The following is a 26,849-nucleotide window of genomic DNA, read 5'->3' on the forward strand; positions in this document are numbered from 1 at the left end:
ACCCATATTCTTTATGGAAATATGCTTATGATATGGATATGGCATAAATGAGATATACTTTATGCATGATGGGTCTTGTAAGGTATCATCAGAAAGGTTATAATTTACTGAATGTGATTATCCAATTTGTATGCCTATGTAACCCACACACCTCCTGAATGTGGTGCTCCGTCCCATCTAGTGGCACCGAGACCACTTAGAGAGAGAGTTAAATGAGTCTGCTCCACAGCCTTAATTAAGAGCCAGTTTGCTTTTAGCTCATGCAGTAGAGGCTCATGCACTAAGCTCCAGAGGCCCCAGGTTCAATCCTGCTCACTGACAACTGGAGTCTGTGGGTATTACAAATGGGGGCTTGTCTGGGATTTCAACTGGGAAGTCTCTGAAGCTCAGGACGCTCTACCTCAGCTTGGGGAAGTAGGTAACCCACACACCTCCTGGGTATGATGTTCTGTCCCATCTAGTGGCACCGAGACCACTTAGAGAGAGAGAGATAAAATGAGTCTGCTCTTAGCTAAGAGGCAGTTGAGTTTTAGCTCATGCGGTAGGGGCTTATGCTTTAAGCTCTAGAGGCCCCAGGTTCGATCCTGCCCGCTGATGACCAGGGTTTGTCAGCATTACACATGTATCATTTCTGTATCTAAAGTTAGGAATATTGACTATGTAACAATTACAACAGTGTGTGTATTTGAGAGAAACCAACCAGACAACAGGCCATCAGCTTTGATGGGCCATTAGGAAGAAACAATAAGACTTTGAAGATACTAATCTCTCTCCTTTCTGAGAGTCCTGGGTTGTAGCTGTGACACTACTAGGTCAGGTGGTCCTCTCACCTGGTACTAAACCCCATCTTTGACTTCTAGTAATTTTCCACTAAAAGGAACGAGAGGTCAAGACTAGAAACAAAAGATTCCCACCTTATGTAAATTTTATTTAAGGCTGAGGAGTAAGGCAAACAGGCAAACTCTTCTCCATTGCCTTCCTGCCCAAGAAGAAAGTCTGCTGAATGTACCTGAAGAGACAAAGGAACTCTGTGGTGGGAAAGGCAAGGGCTGAGTCCAGACTAAGACAGGAGTCTAGTCTGTAAAGAGAAATAACTGGAACTCTAAGCTACAGAAACTCTGCACTTGCCTAAAACAACATTTAGGGTGAGAACTTACTTCTTGAAACCAGTCTCTTTAAGATCTTAAGCTTAGTATGCATGTTTTGTTTTATTGGTTTGGTAATCTGCTTTGTTCTGTTTGCTATCCCTTATAATCACTTAAAATCTGCCTTTTATAGTTAATAAACTTGGTTTTGTTTATTATTAAACCCAGTTTGTGCAATTTCTAACGGGGGGGGCGCAAGAAGTTGTGCAAGAAGTTTCTGATGATACCTTTCTCCACATTGAGGGAGGGGTGAATTTATGAGCTTACGTTGTATAGATTTCACTACAGCACAAGACAATATTATTTTGGGTGTACTTTCCAGAGGGAACCTGCACTTGGGTGCTGGGCAATTTCCTAGCTGAGCCTTCTCATAGACAGCTGTTTACAGACTCTGTGTGATTCTATAGCTGGTGCATCCCTACCTGCGTGTGTGTGCTGCCAGAAGCTGGAGAGCCTGATTCAGCAAAACAGGAAGAGGGAGCCCAGGCTAGTGAAGCAGGCGGGCTCAGTGAAATCCCAGTACATCAGGTGGCATCCCTAACCCGTCACACTATGCATATTTGTATTTCATACAAAAGCACATGGAGAGGTGCACGCAACTATACAACCAGAAACACACTCACTGCTATAACCCTATGCAGCAAATACAAACACACATGTAACTGTAAACACCATTGTATATAAACACACACATGCACAGAAGCACACTCACCCAGTAACATATGCATAATCTCTCTCTCTCTCTCTCTCTCTCTCTCTCTCTCTCACACACACACATTGTTATCTATCTGTGTCAGAAGCCCTGAGTTCTTTTGGCTATCTCTCCAGCCTTTTGGACTGTTTATTAAATATTGTTCTTTCAGTTCCTATTCCTGGTCACTGAAGCGTCAGGCTCAAAGGGCATTTCCTCCTTTCTGCTCCATGTGTTACCTGGGACGTAAGGGAGGTGAAGTGAGACATATCTCAGACTTCGATATAGGGACACCATACGAGGCATCTCAGACACATAGAGGGAACTGGTCAACTGCACTAAAAAGTGTGTGGAGCTTTGATGATCTCTAGTAAGGGATGGGAGAATCTCCCCTAAACCTTGAGGGAGGTTTCATTGTGTGTATGTTTGTGTGCATAATAGAGAGAGACATGTGGGGAATTGAAGAGATGAGGAGAGGCACGCACAGACATATAGAGAAGGGAAACGTTTCACTTGGATCTTGTAGTTTGTTTTTCAGCTACAGCTTCCTTGGCAAATGCACTTCAAAACACCAGGCCCTACAGCACCTGTAGCTGCAACAGCTGGAAATGAAGTTGCTCTGGGCCTCCTGCTCTTTTCTCCACATCACCTTCTGCTGGGAGAGGCCAGGAATGGAATAACTGGGAGCTCCCTAAACACAGCATCTGTCTGGTCGAAGAGCCTAGGTTTACAATAGCAGGGAAAATTCTCTGCAAAGATTTGCTGTCCTTGCCCAGTGCTGTGTCTTCTCTGTATAAATGCATGTTAAAGTCTGCATTTATGTGATGTGTGTGGGATGAGAGCAGCCTTCTATGACCTTGCAAAGAAAGGCAATATAGGGAGTATGAGGACCAGGTGAGGGCCTAGAGGAAAATTATGGGCTTGAAAAGCTAAAGTTTGGAATGTCAGTTCATTTTAAGAGTGATCACCAGACTCTTCCTCCTCCCACTTAATGAACTCTTAGAACAGTTTGTGATGTCATACACTGGACCATTTTTATGTTAGCACCAATTAGGATTTATTAAGCAGTGCCACATGAATTACGTTTTGAAAATGAACAGACAAACAAAGGCAGTGCTTCCTTTGATTATAGATATTTTATTCAAATATTAAGTTGACAAAAGACAGAGAAAGTAAAACCTAGAAATCTACCAAGAGAAAAATAATTCAAACAAATAACCCAAGAGAATAAATCCTCTCTAAGATCGCTATATATGTAAATGAATAATGAATTAGTTCTTTATAAACTGCATTACACAAAGCAAACCATGTAGCGTTATGTTCATTTGGTGAAACAGCATTGGCTGCAGAATAAGCAAGATACTTTTGTGTTAACTGTGATGGAATAAACCTGTACACTGAGTCACAGGTGTTAACATGACCCAGTCACTGTACAACGTTAAACATTTAAACATGATTCACTTTTCAAAAGGCTACAAGCTGAACTAATGGGAAGGAAATGGCTACGAGTAACTAAATCAAATTGGAATGATTAAACATCCTAGTGTCCTATCAACATTCCTCCCCCATGATGGCCTGGTTCAATACACTTCCAGAGACTCGTTGGCTGCCCAGGCCAGGATACTGGCGGCTATCAGGGATTGGCTGATGTGAGTGCTCTTTTCTGTTCCTTGTCTTCTACACATAGGCTGAAAATTGGAGTCTGATTCTCACCTGGTGAAATCTCTAAGCAAGAGGGAATGTTCTGGTGAGAAAAGCAACAGTTGAAGTTAATTTCTTTTCTGGAGGTTGGCAGCTTAACATTTGCACTCTTAGACTCATTCTGGTATTTAATGGACAGGGGAGGAACTCCCTGTAACAGCAATCACCTATAATATTAATTGCTTCAAATCTCATTCAGAACCAGGGCAAATTACAAAGGGGTTCTCAGGCATGTTTCATGGTCACAGGGACTCATCTTTAGATCTGGTTGGGAGTATTCCAGCTAAACGGTTTTTCATTAGAAAATGCTGATTCGTGAAATCCAAAACATTTTGTGGAAACATATCGGTTGTGAAGAAACTTTTGTTGGGAAAGTCTCTCAGGACCACCATGGGAAAAGAAAACAAAAGGGGGGGAGGGATGGGGCTGGAGAGGGAGACCGCGACCCCACCCCAGAATAGCCAATGGCCTGGTGGTTTAGACATTCCCCTGGGATATGTGAGACTCAGGTTCAAGTCCATGCTATGTCTCATTCAGGATCGGGGATTTGAACCTAGGGCCGAGATTACACCTAAAACTGCGATAAATTTCATAACATGCGTGATGTGCTCAGGTGAAACTATCCCCCTTTATACTTGAAACAACATAGCTACTGCCTCTCGTGGGGGTAAATTTACCACAGCAACAGAAACCCTTCTTCCGTCACCATAGTGTCTATGCTACAGAGCTACAGCGACGTATTTGCAGTACCGCCGCTGCATCGCTTGTAGTGTAGACATAGCCTGGGTGTCCCAGAGGAGTGTGTGAGTGCCCTACACACCGGGCTGGTGGCTACTCTCGGGAGGGTGCTCTCACTCACTCTCTTCCACCTCCTTGTGGTTTTCACACAAAAACTGAAAAGGTCTCGGGTTTGTTCTAATGCAGACTGAAAACACATCTTGGAATTTCCCATGGGACGGAAATATCATTTATTGGCCAGCTCTTCCCTTCACGCCCTGACTGCGTGTTACAGATCACCCTGCGACACGGGTGATTTGGAAAGGGGAGAGACTTCAGGGGAGTTCAATGAAACATTCAATGGCCCCGTTACTGGGAGGGAATATATAAACCGCATCATAGGCGCCGAATTCTACTGGCACTGGTGGGTGGTTGACCCCCTCTGCCCCCGGCCCCATCCTGACTCCACCCCTACCCAGCCCCCTCCCACCCCATTCCAACCCCTTCCCCAAAGTCTCTGCCCCCTGCCTGCCCCTATTCGACTCCTTCCCCAAATCCCCCGCCCCGGCCCCAACTCTTCCCTGCCTCCTCCCCTGAGCGCACCACGTTCCCGCTTCTCCCCCCCTCAGCTTGCTACAGCTGTTTGGCGACAGCAAGCACTGGGAGGTAGGTGGAGGAGCAGGGATGCGGCACGCTCAGGGGAGGAGGCAGAGTCAGAGGAGGTGAGGTGGGGCGAGGTGGGGCAGGGTGGGGAGATTGGCTGCCGGTGGGTGCAGAGCACCCATGAATTTTTCCCCATGGGTGCTCCAACCGCGGAGCACCCATGGAGTCGGCGCCTATGAATCCCATCCAGACAGTGGCAAGGAAAGCTCTGGTTGGGGGGATGGAAGGCCTGACAACAGTTTTGCAAGTGTCAATGGGCTCTGAGGGAAGGATGTGCGGTATAGAGTTGGAAGCTGTGTCTGAAAGGGAGGTCAGGAAGAGGGGTCTCTAGTTCGAGGACGGGATGTAAGGGAAGAGAAGAACTGGGGCGTTTCTCTGTCTGGAACTTGTCTAGCCATGCTCTAGAACTCACTTTGTACTTGGGCTGAGGAAAAACCCTGCTGTTTTTGTCCCTGAAAGGGACAGGACACGTTTTACATGTATGCTGTTTTGCAGTAAAGCAAACCACAAAGGTGTTTAAACTCCACCAAGGTGTGAAGAGCCTTTTTTCTCCTCCAACCATCCAGCCCTTTGATCTCCTCAGGCACTGAGAGTTTTCCAAGAAACTTTTAGTGTCCTCATGAGCTCATGTGGGAGTCACCGTGTGTTACAGCTCAGCTCTTGGGATCACTGAGCTTTCTAAGGAGGTCAAGGAACTGTCCCGCTCAGACACGGTTCTGCATGTGACTATGGATCATTTCGGCATGCAGTATCCCTCTCCCTACAGTTCTACTGACCTGAAGGATGGACTGGAGTTCGAGAGAATATAGCATTATCCATGGAGCGAAGTGCCTGGGCCAATAATCATCTTTATACTTGTCCTCATCATCAACAAATGTTTTCCAACAGTAGCTATAAACTAGGAAAATGGAACAAATCAGTCATGTGCCGAAGGAGGTATCAGTGGACTCAATATACACAAAGGTCAGTCAATCTCAAGGGAGCAAGACTAATTTGAGCCATGCAGGAAGAATCAGGGCCAGATTAACCTTTTGTGGGCCTGGCGCCAAACATATCTGTTGGCCCCCCATGGAGGCAAAGGAGCATGGAGTGGGGAGGTCAGTCTCCAGAGCAAGGGGCCAGCCAGGAGCAATGGGGCTTAGCATGGTGGGGCCAGCCCCGCTCCACCTAGCCCAGTGCAAGGGCACTGTATACAAACCGGCAGTTGCCAGGCGCACACTGGCCTGCCCAGCCCTGTGCTGCCAGCGTGCCCCTTCCCCTTGGGAGTGGGGCCATGTTGTGCCACACAGCCCCTGACTGCCTATTCCCAGCGTCCCTTGGACCTGCTATGCCCAGCAGCCTCCCACACAGACCCTTCACCACAAATCACAGTGGCCTGCACACCACCCCTGCCCAGCACCCCCCCACACACAGCCACACCACTACTGCCCAATGCACTTCCCCACAGCCCACCACCACAATTACACAGCACCCCACTCAGACCTCCCACTGCCCAGTATCCCAACACACAGAGCTCCCCCACCGCCCCCCAACAGATCCCCCACTGGCCAGCAGCCCTCCCCCATACACCTCCAGGGACCCACTCCCTCACACCCTGCCCCCTGGCCACACTCACCGGCCCTGCTGGAAGGTGACAGCCTCTGCCAGGCTGAGCTGGCAGCACGGCCAGGGCCGGTCCAGTGCCAGGGCGGGGAATCACTCCGGCCTTTCGGGACTGGCGCGATTAGCCAGGTCAGGGTCTGCCCCCACCCTGGCCAGGCTCCCTCAGGACTCACTTGCCTGGAGATAGGGTGACCATACGTCCCTGTTTGGCCGGGGCAGTTCCCTTTTTAAGTTATGTCCTGGCCATCCTGACTTTTTTGACAAAAACGGGCATTTATCCCATTTGCTTTGGCAAGAGCAATTGAACAAATGCCCAAAAAAGTCCCTAGCAGGGCGTGGAGGAATGTGTGTGAGGGGGGTGCTGACGCGAGGTGTCAGGCAGCTGGACTTGGGGGGTCAACCCCAGGCAGAATGGATCTGGGGGGAGGGGTTAGGGGCCAGCCCCAGCCCCTGGCAGCTGTGTGGGGAGGGTGTCAGCCCTGTCCTGGCAGCAGCATGCAGAGCTCGGGGAGTGGGGGGGTCAGCCCCGGCTGTGGTGTGGGGAGCTGTGGGGGACGGGTCAGCCACAGTGGGGGATTTAGAGTTAGTGGGGCCCTGTGCTCAGCTTCATTTTTGGGGCCCCTCCTTGGGACCCAGCCAAGAAAAAGGACATTCTCTCTTATCTCCTCCCTGCCCCTGTTTTTCATTCTTTTTTCTTCATCCTCCTCCTATAAGTAATAGCAAGTTAATGAAAATAAAGTGAGGTACCTTGATTGTTTTTGTAGTCTAACTTATTTTTCCACAGGCCACTTGAAAATTGCTGGGGATCTTGGCAGACCACTTAATGATCTTTCCAAATATTGTTTGTACCATTAGCTAACTATTGTAAAGTTCTTTGGATGAGAGTGCTTTATAAAAAATAATGTAAAAAAACATTGGGGTGCGGGGTCTGGCCAGGACTTAAGGTGCGGGAGGGGGCTCAGGGCTGGGGGTGCCGGGTCTGGGAGGGAGTTAGGGTGCAGGAGCGGGCTGCGGGTTAGGGTGCAGGGTCTGGCTAGGAGTTAGGGTGAGGGAGGGGGCTCAGGGTTGGAACAGAAGGTTGGGGTGTGGAGCACTTACATGGGGCAGCTCCCATTTGGTACGAGGGGTGCAGGTGGGGATGTGGGGGGGTGCAGTAGTCAGGGAGGGCAGGGGGCTGAGGGGTGTGTGGAGGGCAGGGGTGGGGGGGTTGCAGGAGTCAGGGAGGTCAGGTGGCTGGGGTTGTATGAGGGGGTGCGGGAGTCATGGCTGGAAGTGTGTGAGGGTGGTGCAGGAGTCAGGGCAGAGGGCTGGGGGTATGGGCTGGGTTCTTGGGGGTGCTCCCAGTCCCCTGCCCTGAGCGGCTCATGGCAGCAGGCTGTGGGGGGGTATGTGTAGGGGAGTGTTGGGGCCCTGCCTTTGCTCCGCCCTGCCCCGATTCCACCCCCTTCCCCAGGGCCCCACCCCGCCCCTGCCTCTTCTCCGTCTCCTCCCCCGAGTGTGCTGCGGCCCCACTCCTCCCCCTCCCTTGCGCCGGCAAACAGCTGTTCAGCAGCAGGGGAAGCGCTGGGGGAAGAGTTGGGGGAGGGAGGAGCTTGGCTGCCGGTGGGTGCAGTCAGAGCCTGCCCTGTAGCAGGAGCCCCAGGAGCCAGCAGGACCTAGCTTCTGCCCCTGCAGGAGAGAGCAGTGGGCAGGGGGCGGAGAAGAGCTGGCGGGACCTTACCACAGCCCAAGCAGAGAGGGCTGGGGCCCCTTTGGAGCCTGGGCCTGGCGCCATGGCACCATGGTAAACCCAGTACTGTGCAGAATGCTTCTGCTAGGTCACTCTTAGGCTGGACCAGCTGAGGAGACTACAGCACTTGGGCCTCATGTTCTCCAGGACTTTTCCATCTTTCTGTCCAGGGAAGGTCGCATTAAACCAGCCTTGCAACGTTTCATTCACTTATTCACCTGGGACAAGTCATTTATGTATCGAAGGGAGAGTAAAATATCACCTATTTCTTCATGATTAGTAGCAGCAGCTGGACACTCTCCGTGGGTGAGCTGATTTTACTCTGGGGGTAGATTAGAAAAAAGCTGCAAAGACATCCCTGTTGGGAACACTGGGGCATGGCCACTAGGTAACTCGAGGGGATGGAAGACCACGAGTGTCGATGAAGCCCCCTCGCACTAGGCCCCTGTGTCCTTGCCCCCCCCTCCTGCCTGGAGGCACTCGCCGCAGCTCTGCGTACTAGGCCCAAGTGTCCTTGGCCCCCCCGCCTGGAGGCACACACAGCAGTTATGCTGAGAATCTGCAACAGTATGTTGCAGAGTCAGACTGCCTGAAACTAAGCAAGGCCAAACAGGGGAGATATGGAAGAACAATGCTGAATAAAGCAGCTTTATGTATAGTTTAACAAATGATACAGAGAATCAGGGAACTAGCTGGGAACTGGATTGGCTGGCTATATGGATACTTGGAGCAGCTTGCTATTGGATAAGTATGCTGGAAAAAAGGATGTATAAAAGCCTGTGTAACTTCCTGCTCTGGTGTGCAGGATTTGAGATTTTATTCTCCCTGTACCTTTTTGCAGCTGCAAATAAACTTTTCTGCTTCTCCACCCCGTTGTGATTATTGGGTGTAGCACACCGGGTAACGAACCACTCAAGCTGTTGTTCAGCCTCTCGGCACTGGGTGCCGGCAACAGCTTTTGGCGTCCCTGGGTGGGCGACGAGGCTGCAATTTAGCCTTGCCCGGACCCCTCCTGAAGGTCAAGGATTGCGGCGAGAACCGACGCCCAGCGCGCACCGGTGAGTTCATCGGGGGCCTCGGAGGAGACGCAATTTGATCGACCCCAGAGGGCACAACGGTGCAACGCACTCATATAGTGGAGAAGCTGTTGTGGACCACGGTGAAGAACCGGTCCCTTAGACGTGGGGGAGGAGCAGCTGCAGGGCCATGGTGAAGAACCGGTCCCTTGGATCAGGTAGGATCCTTTTAAAATCCGGATTATATGCTCTGTTGGAACCTGGGGACGCCCAGAGTTACCCTGTAGGTATGGGACAGGGACAGAGCTCAGAGGTTAGGGCACGGTGTACGCCCCTAGAGTGCATTCTAGCAAACTGGAAGGTATTTGGTGCGGATCCGATGACTAAGAGCCAATTAAAACGATTCTGTACAGTTGACTGGCCTCAATATCAACTAGAGGACCAGGAGTGGTGGCCACCTGGAGGGTCAATTAATTACAACACGATCCTCCAATTAGTTTTGTTTTGTCAGTGAATGGGTAAATGGAATGAACATATGTATGCGCATTTGTTTCTGACTTTATGTACTTGACCAGATATTTTACAGCACTGTAATCTGACTCCGACTGGTTTGGTAGCAGCTAATGTTAGTCCCCAGACCCCCACCCCCACTGTAATGGCAGAGCCGGTGTCCCCTTCGGCCCCCACACCCCCACCGTATAAGGGTAGGATGCCTCGGGTTACAGAGATTGCCCCCTCAGTGGGACTCTATCCTTTGCTTACTGAGACTGTTGTGGCTTGCCCAGGGGCAGACGGACGTCAGGCTACCACTATGCAAGTTTACACCCATGTGCCATTCAATCCAATAGACTAAGCAGCTTTTAAAACATAGGCTGGGGAATTCTCAACGAACGCAAGCAGGTTTATTTCAGTCTTTGAGGGGTGCCTCAGTAGTCACAAGCCGATTGAGACGACTGTAATATCCTCCTGAGAACCCTGTTGTCTGAGGTGGAGAGGGATCAGGTTACAGCTAAGGCAAGGGGAGCGTCAGCGTTCAAGCGAAAAGAAAGAAAGGAAGCTATCTGTCAAGTTCCTCTCCAAATAACCGTGAGCGGCTCAGGGCATTTCTGGGTATGGCAGGCTTTTGCAGGATATGGATCCCAGAGTTTGGACTGTGGGCTAAACCCCTGTACGACTGTGTAAAAGGAGCAGATCATGACCCCTTCTATTGGACCCCAGAGGCTAACAGGGCATTTAAAATCCTGAAAAGAAAATTGATGGAAGCCCCGGCTCTGGGCCTGCCAGATCTCTCTAAGCCGTTTCAGTTGTATGTACATGAACGAAGGGGGGTGGCCCTAGGAGTGCTCACACAGCTGTTAGGAGCATGGAAGCGTCCTGTGGCTTATTTTTCTAAGCAATTGGATCAGGTTGCAAAGGGTTGGCCGGCATGTTTACGGGCGGTCGCAGCTACTGCCCTATTGCTTGAGGAAGCCGAGAAGCTAACATTGGGAGGGGTTATGCAAATCTATACTCCCCATATGGTCCGAGCCTTATTGGCTGCAAAGGGAGGGCTTTGGCTCACCCAGGCTCGGATTGCTCGGTACCAGGCTAAGCTGTTAGAGAACTCTAAAGTCACCCTACAGCCTTGCCCCTCCCTTAACCCAGCCACTCTCTTGCCAGAAACAGAGGAACAGAAACATGACTGTTTAGAGATCATAGATGTCCAGTACTCCAGCCGTCCGGATTTAAAGGATGTACCTCTCCCAAATGCAGATTATGAGTGGTACACTGATGGTAGCAGTACTGTAATAGATGGGCAAAGGAGGGTGGGTTATGCTGTTGTGACCCTCCATGACACTGTGGAAGCTGAAGGTTTGCCTGCTGGGACCTCTGCCCAGCTTGCCGAACTAATAGCCCTGACCCGTGCACTTGAACTGTCAAAAGGAAAGCGGGTCAACATTTTTACTGATTCAAAGTATGCTTTTGGTGTGCTGCATGCTCATGCTGGCCTATGGAAGCAAAGGGGAATGGGAGTTGGGTAAGTTTTTTGTCACAGTATATGTGTTCCCTGTCTGCTGTTCTCTTGTCTCTTCACAGGTATACCAAGGATTCCCAGCCTCTCCCCTTGGACTCTCCCGTTCACTCCTTACAGCCCGGTGACTCTGTGCTTGTTCGCACCTGGAAAGACAAGCCTCTCCAGGAAAAGTGGAAAGGACCCTATACCGTCCTGCTGATCTCCCATACAGCGGCAAAGATCGAGGGACACAAGAACTGGATCCATCACTCTCGTCTGAAGGCAGTACCTGCCCCCTCGTCAGCAGAACAGTGGACCGTCCAACCTGCTGACTCCTCATCTAGTGACGATCTCGGGCTAAAGCTACTGTTTAAAAGACACAAATAGCGGGCACCTTAATGCTAAAATGGGCCCACCCAGGGACTAAAGACCCTGGGTTGGGAAGACTCTGGTAATAATTAATTGGGTAACATTGTTATTCTTTGTATTGGTATTTCCAAATTGTGCATATTGGGAGCATAACTCCTTTGTTTTGCTTGCGCACCATGTTGCTACTTTAACAAACCAGACTGATTGCTGGGTGTGTGCTCCAACTCCACTGTCCCCCAAAACGGGACTGCCCCTTGACATGCTGCCCTTGACCCTAGCAGAATTAGCCACCACCAAAGAGCAGAAAAGAACGGACTCGCCGTTCTGAAACAAGACCTCTTTACAGCAAGCCACCTATCAGGACCAGGAGTATTCAGTTGCAGTACTCACTGAGGGAGTGTTATGTTTTACCCGAAACCAATCTGATCCCTATGGGCATCCTGTGGGAAAGAGCTCCTGTGTTATTACACAGTGGGCTGATGGGTATTGAATAAAGACCAACAGGGGAGGCCAACGGTGTGGGTGTAATGGTTCCTCCCCTTTTAGGGAAACACTTACAAATAATCTTACCACAAAAAAGGGGTTTGAAAATGTAACTTGCCGTCCAGTTAATATCTCCAATGTAGCAAGCCCAAGTGAGAAAACTCAGAGCCAAGGCTGTTGAGTGTTCTCAAAGGTGGGAGTTGTTGGGAACACTGGGGCATGGCCACTAGGTAACTCGAGGGGATGGAAGACCACGAGTGTCGATGAAGTCCCCTCACACTAGGCCCCTGTGTCCTTGCCCCCCTCCCCTGCCTGGAGGCACTCGCCGCAGCTCTGTGTGCTAGGCCCAAGTGTCCTTGGCCCCCCCGCCTGGAGGCACACACAGCAGTTATGCTGAGAATCTGCAACAGTATGTTGCAGAGTCAGACTGCCTGAAACTAAGCAAGGCCAAACAGGGGAGATATGGAAGAACAATGCTGAATAAAGCAGCTTTATGTATAGTTTAACAAATGATACAGAGAATCAGGGAACTAGCTGGGAACTGGATTGGCTGGCTATATGGATACTTGGAGCAGCTTGCTATTGGATAAGTATGCTGGAAAAAAGGATGTATAAAAGCCTGTGTAACTTCCTGCTCTGGTGTGCAGGATTTGAGATTTTATTCTCCCTGTACCTTTTTGCAGCTGCAAATAAACTTTTCTGCTTCTCCACCCCGTTGTGATTATTGGGTGTAGCACACCGGGTAACGAACCACTCAAGCTGTTGTTCAGCCTCTCGGCACTGGGTGCCGGCAACATCCCCTTTACATTTAAATACAATACTGTGTTCTCAAATGAAAGTGAAAGATGGGAGATGGACTGCGCCGGGAAGGAGGCTGGTGTTCTCTGTTTATTCCCTGACTAGAGACAGTGGCAGTATCATACCAGCTTCACCCACACACACGGCTCACCAGTGTGCCTCAGCTCTGAGTTCCTGCCCCTAGCAGGAAAAGGGGCCTTGACTCTTCATGGCTCATTTATGTCTCAGCCTCTCTGCTGGGACAAGGGGATCAGCAAGTGCCAGCAGGGATGGAGATTTTAGTGATTTTTATCTGTACTGCTAGGAACTGGACTGCAAACACCAGCACATTTCACATAGGTCAAAAAATGGCTGTCAGCTACTGCATTTCGGTCACTGACACTCAAGTCTGAAACCAGAGACCTAAAGGGGAAAAGCTCTGTATCCCTTTGCACTATCCCCCCAAGACTTGGGGCCAGACTGGAGCCACTGACCTAGAAGGGAAAAGATTCCATAATCCATTCAACAACCTCAGTGGAGCCATCTGTGACCAGGGTTGAATTGGAACTAGTGCTCTAGAGGGAAAATGCCCCATGTCCCATCTCTATCCCATCCAGCCCCTGTAACTCCATGAGTCATTACCTGGGAGGTCCATGATTCGGATGGACACTCCGATATTCATCAGGCTCCGTAGACCCTGACGATTGTTTTCCTCTTTGTGCAAGTAGATCCGTGCTAAATAAATAACTAGGTTCATATTAGGCTGTTCCATCAGGAAACCCCTGATTGCCCTGCAGCAGTCTCCACAGGGACTCCAGGACATGTACCAGGTGATGGAGCAGTGGTCAGAAGGATCAGATCTTTGCTTTTTAAAGACATCTTCCAGAAAGTAGATTTCAGCATGCTCTGAGAGGGTGTTATGGCAACAGTTCTGCCAGGACCTTTTGCTACTGCTCCATTTTATTTCATAGAGCAGGTAAGTCTCATTGGGAAGGACACTTGGGTCATAATTCTCCATAAATGCCTCCTGGGATATCTTCCCCCTGAAACATGAAAGAGATCCCAAGGATTTACTGACTGCAGCTTTATCACTAAGAGCTTGCCAGTCAAAAAAAAGTTCAAAGTGAGAGCAATGGAGTAGAGGGAGAGATAGATGGAAAGGGGAACTCACAGAAGGATAGAGGGAGACTCAGAGAGAGCAGTGGGGGAAAAGAGACAGAGGCAGGGAAAAAGGAGAGTTAAATCTGGTATCACACTGATGAGCGGGGAAGGAGATCTGACTCTTTCCAGCTCCCTATTTGCCTGTAATCTTGGGAAAATGTGGGTATGATGCTTTCATTCTCACCCCTGCCTGATGCCTCTGGATACATGATCTGTGGGAAAGAGAATAGAGTCACCTGGTGCACAGAGAGAGACATAGGGAAGGCAGACAAACTGAGGTCCCCCCAATGCCTCCTCCCCAAGACCACATGGCCTACAATTGTTCATTCTCAATGGACAATTCCTGTACAATACTGCTTAGGAAAGAAACTCCCTGGTAAGGTGCAGTGTCCTGAGGAGAGTGGGGGTGAGAAAGGTTCTTCCTGGCCCCATATATGGCCATTAATTTAACCATGTATGTGGGGGGGAGAATGCCCATTTCTTGCCATGGAACAGTGAAATAATAATTATTACATATTCATAGAATCTCAGGGTTGGAAGGGACTTCAGGAGGTCATCTAGTCCAACCCCCTGGCTCAAAGCAGGACCAATCCCCAATTTTTGCCCCAGATCTCTAAATGGCTTCCTCAAGGATTGAACTCACAAACCCTGGGTTTAGCAGGCCAATGCTCAAACCACTGAGCTATTCCTCTGCCCAAATTATTATTAATTATTATTATATCTAGTACACCTGCATAGCTCATTAAAATCAATCAGACTCTGGCCATCTGTTCCCATTTATAAGTGTAAGACCCTACCAATATTTAATGAACTGTTATTTCCTTTCTTTTTATTTTAAATGTGGATTGTCCCATATAGGTATTTGAATATAAAATTAATAATCATTATTAATTTAATTTTTTTTTAACTGGAGATTTTTCAGGATATATATTCAGGTTATTTCTATTCTGGAAAAAAAATAAGAGTCCCTTGTTATTTGCACTGAGAACCTGGAAAGCAAAACTAGATAAACAGGGCTCAGGACCACTGAGAACAAATATTTAAAAATCTAGGAGACACTGAAAATGTTCATTTCCTCCTAATCATCGGGAGTTAACATTTAATAAAAACAAAACAAAACCCGTGTCATTAAAATTCCTTGATCAGCAGTTTCTTTGTGCGCTGGTTTCAGGACACTTTACATTTTCAACTCAAATCTGAGAGCCCACACAGGGGCCCACAGAGAATTTCGAAACATGCTCAGCCATGCACAGACACACAGTCAGCTCGGGCCTGATCCAAAGCCCACTGAAACTGTGAAAAGCCTCCCCTTGACGTCGATGGACTTTGGATCAGGGCCATAAGGTACATTTATGAGCAGAGACCGGAGTGGGGGTTTTGCACCAATATCACTATTCAGTGACACTGGTGCAGGTTTTTTTAACATAGGTAAACCCAGACAGACAGACACAAACATATATGTAAAAAGAAAGGGAGTACTAACAAATTGGTTAGTCTCTAAGGTGCCACAAGTCCTCCTTTTCTTTTTGCGAATACAGACTAACACGGCTGCTACTCTGAAACCAAACATATATGTGTAGACACACACAAAAATCAGACCTGTCTGAGGAAAGATGGACCCCATGGGATGTACTAATTACAAAGAAAAACCATTGCTTTAACTCTGATAAAACCAGTATGGCCATCTGCTATAACTTGGAACCAAGAGTGCCTCTGCTCTACTGTATTCTCTCACCTTTTGTCTTTGTAAGAAATACCTGTTTAGTACTGATGTAAGAAAACCATTTTACTGTCAGTGATTTTGTCTGTCTTTACTGACAGGTTAGAAACTAAAAACACTATATGTTTATAAATACACTCAGAGAGCTAAACAAACCAGAGATAGCTATTAAATATACATATCTTATATATATAGATCAACAGCTATACAGATGCACATACATATATATGCCCCTAAATTCATAAGGGCATGAACACACATAAATGTACACATATACTGTATAGACATAAAACCACAAATGCACAGATATATGTATACACTTGCAAACCTGTACACAGACATATGCACAACTGCTCCATCTTTACCTCCATTCCAGCCAGCAGCCATGGCTTTCTCTCACAACAGCCTCCGAGGCTATCTTGTGTTACTGGTGCACTTTTGAGTTTCTATTCCTGAGAAGAAGAAACCTAAGAGATTAGTGAAACCAGCCAGTGATTGGTGATTCAGCTCTGGGAGGTGAGGCTCTGAGTGATGTGGGGGATGAACCTCAGCACTGATGCAAAATTGTGCTTAATGAAACTATTTTAATGTATTCTTGTTGTGTTAGGTTGTTACAAACTTGGCTGTTACATGGGGCTTGGAGAATAATAGCTTCTCTGTTGATATTTGAGTTGCTTGTTTTATTAAATGAAGTGTTCAGGCTAATCCAAGAAACTCCTAGGAAATGCCTGCTTTCTCCCAGCAAGACACAGGCACAAAAAGCTGGAAGGGGTTGTCTCTCCTCCTAAAGGAGTGTGAAGAAATTCTTTTTCTTGGCTGAGCTAGAAGCCTCTTCTTTTAACCCTTCTTCTCCCTTTCTAGAGCAAAACTTCAGTTCTAAGCTCACACAAGGAATTCCAGCAGTATTCCTATCAAAAACTGATTCCGCCGTTAAACACTCTGAAGTCTTTGTGTCATTAAGAATCCATGTGACTAATACAGAGTCACATCCCTCAATGGGCATCAAGAGAGACAATTATTAAGATGTGGCCCCTCCATTTCTCGTTTCTCTAGACTATAAAATGTAGTAATTTTGGAAATACATGTGCTTGTTGCTCACGACTTGAAACAGCCCTTTCAGCTCGCAGTGACAACTTGGAGTTACCACAGGCACCCAGAGGTGTGGCAGAAATGGAAGGGAGATGGGCAATATTTAGTGCAGGGGAATCATATATCCTTTGCCACAATACTGGCATTGCTCCCTGCGTAGTAAGGCAGTGTAGGCCCAGAACTGCCCTTGAAATTCTCCCCCACCCCCAGAACACACAGAAAGGAGGCACCATGGAGGGCATTTGTGTAGAGAGCAACCTGCAGAGGGCACTTGTCAGTTGGCCTAGGCAACTGGGCAGAGACTCTGTCATCTATAATTGGGACAGGGATCCTCCAGCAGCCTCTAGGGAGGTTTCTTTGTGTGACAGAAGGATACTCATGGGTGGGAGAAGCGAAAGAATTTACTTGAAACCTGTGGTTTGTTATTTCAGGAACAGCCTTGTTTCCTTTGACACTCTTCTCTGAGGATCATGGAGGATGGCAATGGGTATGGGAGCAATAGCCAGGAAAAAACCCAGTTCCTTGTCCCTGACATCAACACAGTCACTGGTCACTGATTCCTGGTCACTAGGCTATCAGAGGGAAATATTAGAAAACCTTTCCCAACATCCCCATGTGGGTCTGAGTGATCTCTTTCCAGGGCTGATCTACAATACAGTCTGTGCCTGGTGACTTCATGACACTGTTGAACATTTCTTGGAGTCTCTCCTCTAAATTGTCCCTGTGTTCTGAGTGACTCAGGTCCTGGCTGAGCTAGAAGAAACAGGTAGTGTCCATTGGAGATATACTTGAATAGTGCAGTTAAGTGCTGAAAACATGTAACCAGCACCTACTGTACCATAGTTTTCATGTGCAGTTTCTGAAAATGAAACAGGGAGATGCTGTGTGCCTTACTGATAGAAACTGTCAATGCCCCTCTGGTGGAGGGCAAGATGACAGTATCTATCTATCGATCTATCATCACCATTGTATTTGTAGGTGTCTTTAAAAGCAATATTTAGGCCCTTGCTCTTTAAGCTGATCATTGCATCAGTTATCACCACCTCTCTCACCATCCTATTTTTGGAGATGATCAATGAGAAATTATTGTGAATATTAATTAATTATTACATATTAATTTTATTACATTATTAATTATGGTTGTTGTTACGATTATTATTATTATTATCATTACTATCATCATCATCATAGCACTGTAGTTGTCCCTAATTTTAACGACAAAAGTGCTAGTGTAGACATAGCCTAAGCCAGCACAGGTTTGTGTTTGTTGCCTTTGCTCTGCAGAAGCTATCTGTGGGCCGCCACCAGGCTCCATCCTGTCACTCCTTCTGTCCAGCGTGAGGCTGTGAAAAGAGACCGTGAAACAGTTTGGATGATGACACCATCAGTATGTGTCTGGAACTCATCATGACATTTCTTTTTAATCAGACCAGTGAGGTCTCTTCTTTCTTTCAGCATCTAGTGGAGACGGGGGTCTGGATGAGGCCCAGCTGGCTAAAGCTCAGCCCCGAGAAGACAGAAGTGATGCCGGGGGAAGCATCAAGAGAAAACAGTATGTCTGAATCTGCCCCTCTGGTGGAGAAGGCTAGCTTCCATTTTCTGTAAATAAGGTGTATATTTGTGGGTTCTGTTGCATACTCAGCTAATTTTGGAAAATCAAGTAGCAGTTGTGCCCTAAATATTTTTTTTCATTCACATCTGGCTAGTTAGGGACATTTATAGGGACATTTAATGAGGAATACACCCAATCTCAATGCTGAAGAACAGGTTCTGTATGACACTTGGTTTTGGTCACCAAGAGCACATTTCATCTCCAGGAATTTAATCTATCAGTTTTCTTGGAGGATGGCTTTCAGGGAGCTCCAATGCTGGGCAGCACATCCATAAATGGTCTGCAAAACTGAGCTGCTGTACTACAGTGAGACAACTACTGTACATTTCTCTTGACTCTTTCATCCAAAAAGATCGTAACCTGTGTAATGTACATATAGGAACCCTTCAGATGGCTCTATACACCAGCAGAGGTCACTTGTCTCCATAGTATACAGTGGAGCATAACTCTTTCAAGGCTGATGGGAAGCCTATAAGGGAAGTCTGCGTTGTGGTTAAGATATGACTCTGGGAATCAGAAATCCCTGTTGTGCCACTATAACTGAGTGACACTGTGGGTCCTGAATGACTCTGTGACTCAGTTTACCCATCTGTAAAATAAGAGTAATGACCCTTACCTTTGTAAAGCACCGAGAGATCTGCAGGTGACATGAGCTAGTGTGATGCTGCCCAGAGGTACCCAGGTTTGTGAGGCACCTCACCACCTCCGTCCCTTAGCATGAGGAAGCCCACTCTGTGGCTGCCAGGGGTCAGCTCCCAGCTCAGCTCAGACAGGCTCCACTGTCCCTCTGCAGGTCAGCAATTGGTACACACCAACCGCTGAATCCTCCGAGCATCTCCCTGGAGTGCCCAGTCCCTGATCCACTGGACACTCACAGAATTCCCAGATCTGCCATTCCCAAAGGAACAGTGCTGCACAGCTTACCAGCTACCCCATAGGCCACTACAGCTCCTCGTAGACACAGCACTTCACTTTGGTTATAGAGAAAGCAAGCGTACGTGTATTTAACAAAGCCCAGAGATTGCAGTGATAGGAAGCAGAAATATTGGAACAAAAGGGTTACAGATCAAATAAAATCATAACACACATTCAAGAGCCTAAAGCAAACTAACAAGATGCCCTCTTGTCTAGTAAGATACAGCCAAGCCAAAGGACTTCCCTTCTTCTGGGTGACCTGCCTTTAACTTCAAGAACATAACTTTAAGAACATAACTTCCTATATCGGTACACAGCTCCTTCCATATTAGTCGCACATACATTTCACAAGGATTATGATGAGCGGTGTGACTCAGTAGAGACCCTTACATGACATTCTTTGGTGAACTGAGATGTAAATACCAGACCCAGGGGATTCCTTGCACCCTTATGCCCCCCTGTGCCCTCTGCCAGTTGGCACCACGAGATACCTGGGTCAGAGCTAGGCCCTCTGGAGGAAGTTAATGTATTGTATAATGTATTACCACTGGGCTCAAAGTTCTGAGTGGGCTTCCGCCTCCTCACTTCCCTCCCCCAGCTCTCGCAGACACCGAGAGAGGGCTCACAGCTGATAGTCACTAGCAGAGAGAGGCACTTCCCTGCAGCCCAGACTTAGGCACCTATCTCCGAGAGAGGGGCAGGGCATAGCACCTTGACCCCCCTCTTTGGCATCCCCCATTGGCTAGCTTAGACATCTCTCCCCATAACATGCTGGTTTTGGGAATCACAGACTAAGGTGCCTGTCTCTCTTCATTGTATAGGAAACCTAGGTGCCTAACTCAGGCTTGGTGAATCACAGTGTGTTCCTGTGATTTTCTAGGAACCTAAAAGTTAGTTGTTGTGATGCTCAGAGTACCTCTGTGAATCTAGGCTGACACAGGGGACCCTTAATGCCAGTGCAGTGCTGGTTTCTCTGAGGAAAATGGCGTTTGCTCATTACAAAGACATGTCCTTGTTATAACCAATGACATAGAAGTGAAAGGCTCCATAGTGCAGTCCCCCAAACCACTTCATTCTTTCAGTCTCCTTGGAAACTAAATGAACAGTTACCTGAGAAGACCATGACTCTAATGGTGGTTCCATTCATCACCAGGTCACAAAGACCATGACGGTTGTTTCTGTCTTCATGCCTAAAGAGCCGTACAACATGCATTTCTAAGTTCAGAATATGTCTTTAGGAACTCTACCACAGATCGGGAGCATTCCCAGCAAGGCCTCCAGGAGAGGAGCCAGGTGATGGAGCAGTGGGGCAAGGACTGAGAGATCTTCCCTTGAAGGCTGGTTCCAGGAAGTTGATTTCAGCATGCTGGATGCAGGTGTTTTGGCAACAGTTTCTCTGTATCTTGCTGCTGCTGCCCCAGCTGTTTTCATGGAGCAGATAAGTCACCCTGGAACGTGCACTCAGGTCATAAACCTTCTTGATACACCTTTGGTTATATCTTCCACCTGAAACATGAAAAATAGTCTAGTGAGTCACTGAGAAAATGTTCTGTCCACCAATGGCATTTTCACTAGCCCTTTCCCACATAGCTAAATCCAGGGACTAAACAGAGAGACGGAGACCCACAGAGAGAGAGAGAGAGAGAGAGACACTGAGAGAGAGAGAGACAGATTTGGAATAAAAGTGAATGAGGAAGGCTATCTGGAGTATTCCATCCTCCACTCTTTCTGGAACCCTTAATGGGATTGGTCAGATTTAGGGATATAGAATTGTCATTCTTACCTCTACATGGCATCTTCAGCCAAGTGACCTATTAGAAAAGATCTTTAGAAAGTCATCTATTGCGTGATGGCAGAAACAGAGAGGAAGAACAAAGGTCCCACAACTTTGCCTTTTTGTGATCAGATAAATCAGTTGCATGGTTCTAACGGATGACCTATGTTCAATGCTGCTAAATAGAATGTACCTCTGACATACAATCTGATATACTCCTTAGGGAAGGGGAAATAATTCTTATCTCCAGTTCTGGTAATCAGTTTAATCCTGTATGTTAAGCCTCTAGTGAAGTATCTAATCCTCTTTATAACCAGGGATGCAGTTAGGCTCAATTTCTCAAAGATATTTGGGCACTTCACTCTGATGGAAATCAGTGGGAGTTAGCTGTCTAAATACCTTTGAGAATTTGGGCCTTGTTGTCCAAGGAACTATCTGTTTTTATTTTTACTTTAATCCCCGGAGAGTGGATTCTGTTAAAGATATACCTGAATACTAATTGTGTAATTAATGATTAGCTCTGACTGCCATGGGCTATGATCCTCATCCAGGTGGTTGCCAAAGCTCTATCCACTGTAACACTGAGGAAACACAATTGAAAGAAGGGGCAGAGCTGGTGCCTTCCATCTTATGGAGGAAAATGAGGACCTCCCATGACTGGGCACTCTGTCAGACATGACTTGTATCATTTGATGTTACCGCATTCTGCTTTTTGATGGCTTAATATTTCTTTTTCTGCTTTACAAATTATATCAGTTTTTGCAGTTGACATTTTAACCTCATCACACAGAAACACCAATGAAAGCATCTCCCCAATACTGTCATAATGAAATGTATCATATGATCACATCTAATAGAAAGGGGAAAGCCCTAATAGATTATCCATTTCATCTCCTTGGAGCAGTGCAGGATTACTCTCCACTAATCATAATTTTCTTGGTAACTTGATTTGCAGGGAATGGAGAGCAAAGCATTGCAGAGGGCTTGCCACTCAGTCTTATTTCCTTGAATATGCAAATCCTTCATCTCAGTTTAAATGCTCAATCTGTCCTATGCTAGAAATAAACTCTTTCCAGCTGCGACCAATAGGGGAAACAAGGCCTGCTATGAAAGGAGAGAGCTCAGCGAGGGATGTGAGGCAGAAAGGTCTGAGAGAGTGAAGGGGTAATAGCGCTGTACCAGGCTGTCTCTAGACACACAGCCCAAAGAGGCTGAAGCAGACCAACTGGCCTAAAGAAAGGCCAGGGGCCAAACAGAAAAAGCCAGTCGGGGGCAGTAGGGAACCTTTGAAAGACCACATCAAGGACTGGTGACACACACAAAAGCACACCAACACAGTAACACACGTCTCTCTCTCTCTCTTTCTCTCTCACATACATGCACGCGCATGAGTGCATTGTTATCTGTCTCTGTGTCAGAAGCCATGAATTCCTTTGGCTAACTTGGACTGTTTATTAAATGCTGTTTTTTGAGTTCCTATTCCTGGTCACTGAAATGTCAGGGCTCAAAGGACACTGCTTCCTTTCTGCCCAGGGTGTTATCTGGGATGTAAGGGAGGAGAAATGAGAAATACATCAGACTTCGATACAGGGAAGCCTTAGGAGGCACCTTGGATGCACAAAGGGCACTGGTCAGCTGCTCTACAAACTGCATGGAGCTTTAATAATCTGTAGTTAGGGATGAACGACTCTTCCAGAAATCTCTAGGCAGGTTTTGTGTGTGTGTGCGTGTGTGTGTGTGTGTGTGAAAGAGAGAGAAAATACCATTCACAGTGTTGTACCAATAAAATAAAAACCAGCAGGATCTTATTAAAGGGGAAAAGGCAAAATACCACATTTATTGTGAATACAGAAAGAATCATAGTAAGCAGTTAGTTATAGTTAGAACATTCCATTCAATCTCATATTTATTCACACATTCATTCATACACACACACACACACACACACACACAGGTTCTGCAAGGTTGTTATCATAGTTACCAGCCTTAGAGTTGCTCATGCCAAGCCACTGGGCAGGTGGCCTGGACATGAGGAGGGAGCAGGGCCTTGTCAGATGCTCATCTGATGCTCCTGGAAGTTGGTTTGCAGAATCAGACCCCCCCCCCCAAAGTTCTCACTTTCTAGAGTCTATTTTTATAGGAAGTTATTCCTAGGCCAGTCTGTGGGAATTGCTTCATCATGCTGTTGCTGAATCAATCAGCAGATAGCACATTCCTGACGGCTCCGTGCTGCTAGATGTTATCTTGTTCTTTGGTTCTCCCATTCTTGAGGCTGTTGGGTGGATTCCAGTCTGCCCGCCGGGCGTCCTCTGGTTATTTCCACTTGACGCCTTCTTCAGCCGATGGACACTGGATTCTTAGGCTGGCACCTCCCTGATCATTCAGTTATTATCCACACCAAGGATCCATCCACATACATCCTCTCTCTCTATTTTAATCACAATTGTTAATACAACAAAAGGGTGGGGATGCTGGGTGCTGTTTCTGTTGTTACAGAGCATTGCTTTGAGTCTCTTTCTGTGTGAATTGCTTTGAGAACAGACTCTGTCTTAGAATGTACTAACGCAATTAGCAACTTGCAAGTTTCACACATAGAGGGAGAGAAACAGTACCAAAAACCAAGAGACTTCTTAATTAGTAATACTCTGGAATTTAAACTATGGGGAATCAAACTCATTTGTGATTTTAATACAGAACTTCTTTAATATGATCCAACATAATCCCCCTTTTGACACTAAGATTTATAATCGTCAGTGTCACTTTCTATGTAGCCTATTCAAGAGAAGGTACTGTGAGGCAATTTGAGTTTGTGATTCCAATTTATCCCACATACATGATCCTAGTGATGTGTCTTTACTACAAGGTTCTGGGGCAACAGGCAAGGTGAGGCACACCTACTTTTGAGGAGTCCATTCAGTACAACCTCTAGTGTCCAATAGCTTCCCTCCCTCCCCAGCCCGCTGGCTTGAGGTCCAGGGTAGCCAGAAGGATCCCAGGTGTAATATGGGGAGTGGGCTAACCTTTAATACCTTTGCCTCCAGGGACTGTTGGTGTGCAATTTTGACAACAGTTTCTCCGATTAACAAGTCTGGTTTTACAATACTGGAAACATATTGCATCCATTCATATTGATAAATGTCAAACAATGATCTGTTTCTTTGTTTTAACAAATGCATCAAACCCCTAATATTTCCCAATATGACCCAGAACATTTTGTGTTCCAAAGTAGCTAGTGCAAGTATCTGCATTTCAGTGCATCCCATAGCTATGGCTGTGTAGTTTCCTATTTCTAATTTTTTTTTTCTTATGGATAAGCCATGTGGTCGTATTAAGCCATTACCAAAGATTCCATCGGCCTTTTAGGTTACCCAGACCAATTTGGACCAAGTCTACATTGGCATGTACTTGTTTTTGTATCAGGCCGTCCTGTAGCTGGGACAGAGAGCTTAATTTATTTTTAAGTACCTGCAGGTTTTCAGTATTTTTTTTTAAACACACAACAGTGCTAGCAACAAGACAAAACACAAGACAAAACATAGAACACAAAACACAATTTCTGTTGTGACAGTAGATTCATGGTATTGGGTTGCTCTTCAGCTGACATCAGCTTTTCCTGATTTTCTTAAAGACAAAAGGAACATGTTTCTAACCCTTTGGGGTGGCAGATTATTGCTTAAAATATTTCTTTTACAAATACCCTTGCTGATTGCAGGCAAAACGGAGGAATTGCCCTCACATTTTCCTGTTTTTGTTCTATAGGCAGGCCAGGTTTCAATGGTTTCTATCTTTTAAGGTTTCAGAGTAGCAGCCGTGTTAGTCTGTATTCGCAAAAAGAAAAGGAGGACTTGTGGCACCTTAGAGACTAACCAATTTATTAGAGCATAAGCTTTCGTGAGCTACAGCTCACTTCCTCAGATGCATATCGTGGAAACTGCAGATAGATTTCCACTCCATACGGCTAAATGCAGTGCCTTGCATAATGACAGGTTTCAGAGTAGCAGCCGTGTTAGTCTGTATTCGCAAAAAGAAAAGGAGGACTTGTGGCACCTTAGAGACTAACCAATTTATTAGAGCATAAGCTTTCGTGAGCTACAGCTCACTTCCTCAGATGCATATCGTGGAAACTGCAGATAGATTTCCACTCCATACGGCTAAATGCAGTGCCTTGCATAATGACAGGTTTCAGAGTAGCAGCCGTGTTAGTCTGTATTCGCAAAAAGAAAAGGAGGACTTGTGGCACCTTAGAGACTAACCAATTTATTAGAGCATAAGCTTTCGTGAGCTACAGCTCACTTCCTCAGATGCATATCGTGGAAACTGCAGATAGATTTCCACTCCATACGGCTAAATGCAGTGCCTTGCATAATGACAGGTTTCAGAGTAGCAGCCGTGTTAGTCTGTATTCGCAAAAAGAAAAGGAGGACTTGTGGCACCTTAGAGACTAACCAATTTATTAGAGCATAAGCTTTCGTGAGCTACAGCTCACTTCCTCAGATGCATATCGTGGAAACTGCAGATAGATTTCCACTCCATACGGCTAAATGCAGTGCCTTGCATAATGACAGGTTTCAGAGTAGCAGCCGTGTTAGTCTGTATTCGCAAAAAGAAAAGGAGGACTTGTGGCACCTTAGAGACTAACCAATTTATTAGAGCATAAGCTTTCGTGAGCTACAGCTCACTTCCTCAGATGCATATCGTGGAAACTGCAGATAGATTTCCACTCCATACGGCTAAATGCAGTGCCTTGCATAATGACAGGTTTCAGAGTAGCAGCCGTGTTAGTCTGTATTCGCAAAAAGAAAAGGAGGACTTGTGGCACCTTAGAGACTAACCAATTTATTAGAGCATAAGCTTTCGTGAGCTACAGCTCACTTCCTCAGATGCATATCGTGGAAACTGCAGATAGATTTCCACTCCATACGGCTAAATGCAGTGCCTTGCATAATGACAGGTTTCAGAGTAGCAGCCGTGTTAGTCTGTATTCGCAAAAAGAAAAGGAGGACTTGTGGCACCTTAGAGACTAACCAATTTATTAGAGCATAAGCTTTCGTGAGCTACAGCTCACTTCCTCAGATGCATATCGTGGAAACTGCAGATAGATTTCCACTCCATACGGCTAAATGCAAGGGTTATGGGGAAATTATCCCACTGTTTAGTCGTTAAATCCCTGAGGTGGGGTACCTCAGTTTTCCTTCTTATACAGCAGACCAAGTTTATAATGTTTTTCCTGCTGTGTTAAGCTTTAAGTTTATTTACAGGTAATAGCTGAGAAGCATCATTACCATATGACCTTAAAAGATTTTTCCAAAAATCATACACACTATACATTGCTACAGGGGTACTTATTAACATTAAATTTATTAAAATTATCTTGTTATATCATGCCTTTTATTTAGACAATTTGTTTGCTGACCAGGTGTGTCCTTTATCTGTAGCTCCTTTGTGCTGCTAGTTCTTTCCTTCCTTTATCATTTAGGTCATTTGCATTTTCACAGACACTTCCTGCTTTTGGATTTAAAGCCATCAGCAGCTCGGAGACTCTATCTTAAAAGGGACACAATCAACTTTCACCAGAGTTTTGATTACTTTTAACTTCTGCTTCCAAAACACACAGCAATCTGAAAAAGAAAACCCAACCTACTGTGGCTCCCTTTGGAGCCCTAATAGCACTTTAATTAAGTAGCATGGTATG

General features: G+C 46.5%; 1 protein-coding gene and 1 long non-coding RNA gene across 4 annotated transcripts; one reads left to right on the forward strand and one right to left on the reverse strand.

Annotated features, from left to right (window-relative positions):
- Positions 1-3,038: 3,038 nt before the first annotated feature.
- Positions 3,039-16,284, reverse strand: LOC311520399 (C->U-editing enzyme APOBEC-1-like). Of its 3 annotated transcripts, XM_084627807.1 has the most exons (5): positions 16,133-16,270; positions 14,232-14,259; positions 13,529-13,929; positions 5,694-5,815; positions 3,039-3,580 (listed from the first exon to the last, which is right to left on the reverse strand). In XM_084627807.1, exons 1-5 carry the CDS (start codon positions 16,152-16,154, stop codon positions 3,470-3,472), a joined length of 684 nt encoding a protein of 227 aa, XP_084483933.1. In that variant the 5' UTR covers positions 16,155-16,270; the 3' UTR covers positions 3,039-3,469. The 3 variants fall into 3 exon arrangements, 2 of the variants coding, with proteins under 2 accessions (XP_084483933.1, XP_084483934.1); XR_014711580.1 differs by lacking the exon at positions 14,232-14,259 and having other exon boundaries at positions 3,040-3,580; positions 16,133-16,282; XM_084627808.1 differs by lacking the exons at positions 3,039-3,580; positions 5,694-5,815 and adding an exon at positions 7,987-8,570 and having other exon boundaries at positions 16,133-16,284.
- On the forward strand, positions 8,580-12,817 carry LOC311520410. Its single transcript, XR_014711590.1, has 2 exons — positions 8,580-9,482; positions 11,341-12,817. It is a non-coding gene; the product is annotated as an uncharacterized lncRNA (long non-coding RNA).
- Positions 16,285-26,849: the final 10,565 nt, after the last annotated feature.

This window comes from Lepidochelys olivacea, assembly GCF_965140295.1.
Source record: "Lepidochelys olivacea isolate rLepOli2 genome assembly, chromosome: 1".
NCBI lineage: Eukaryota > Metazoa > Chordata > Testudines > Cheloniidae > Lepidochelys > Lepidochelys olivacea.

Coding starts and splice junctions, on each gene's coding strand:
- LOC311520399 (XM_084627807.1), bottom strand. CDS start 16,154: ATGGCTGCTGGCTGGAATGGAG. Junction 13,930..14,231: donor TCCAGAGGCATCAGGCAGGG/GTGAGAATGAAA, acceptor TTCATGTTTCAG/GGGGAAGATATCCCAGGAGG. Junction 3,581..5,693: donor AACTCCAGTCCATCCTTCAG/GTCAGTAGAACT, acceptor TTTTCTCACCAG/AACATTCCCTCTTGCTTAGA.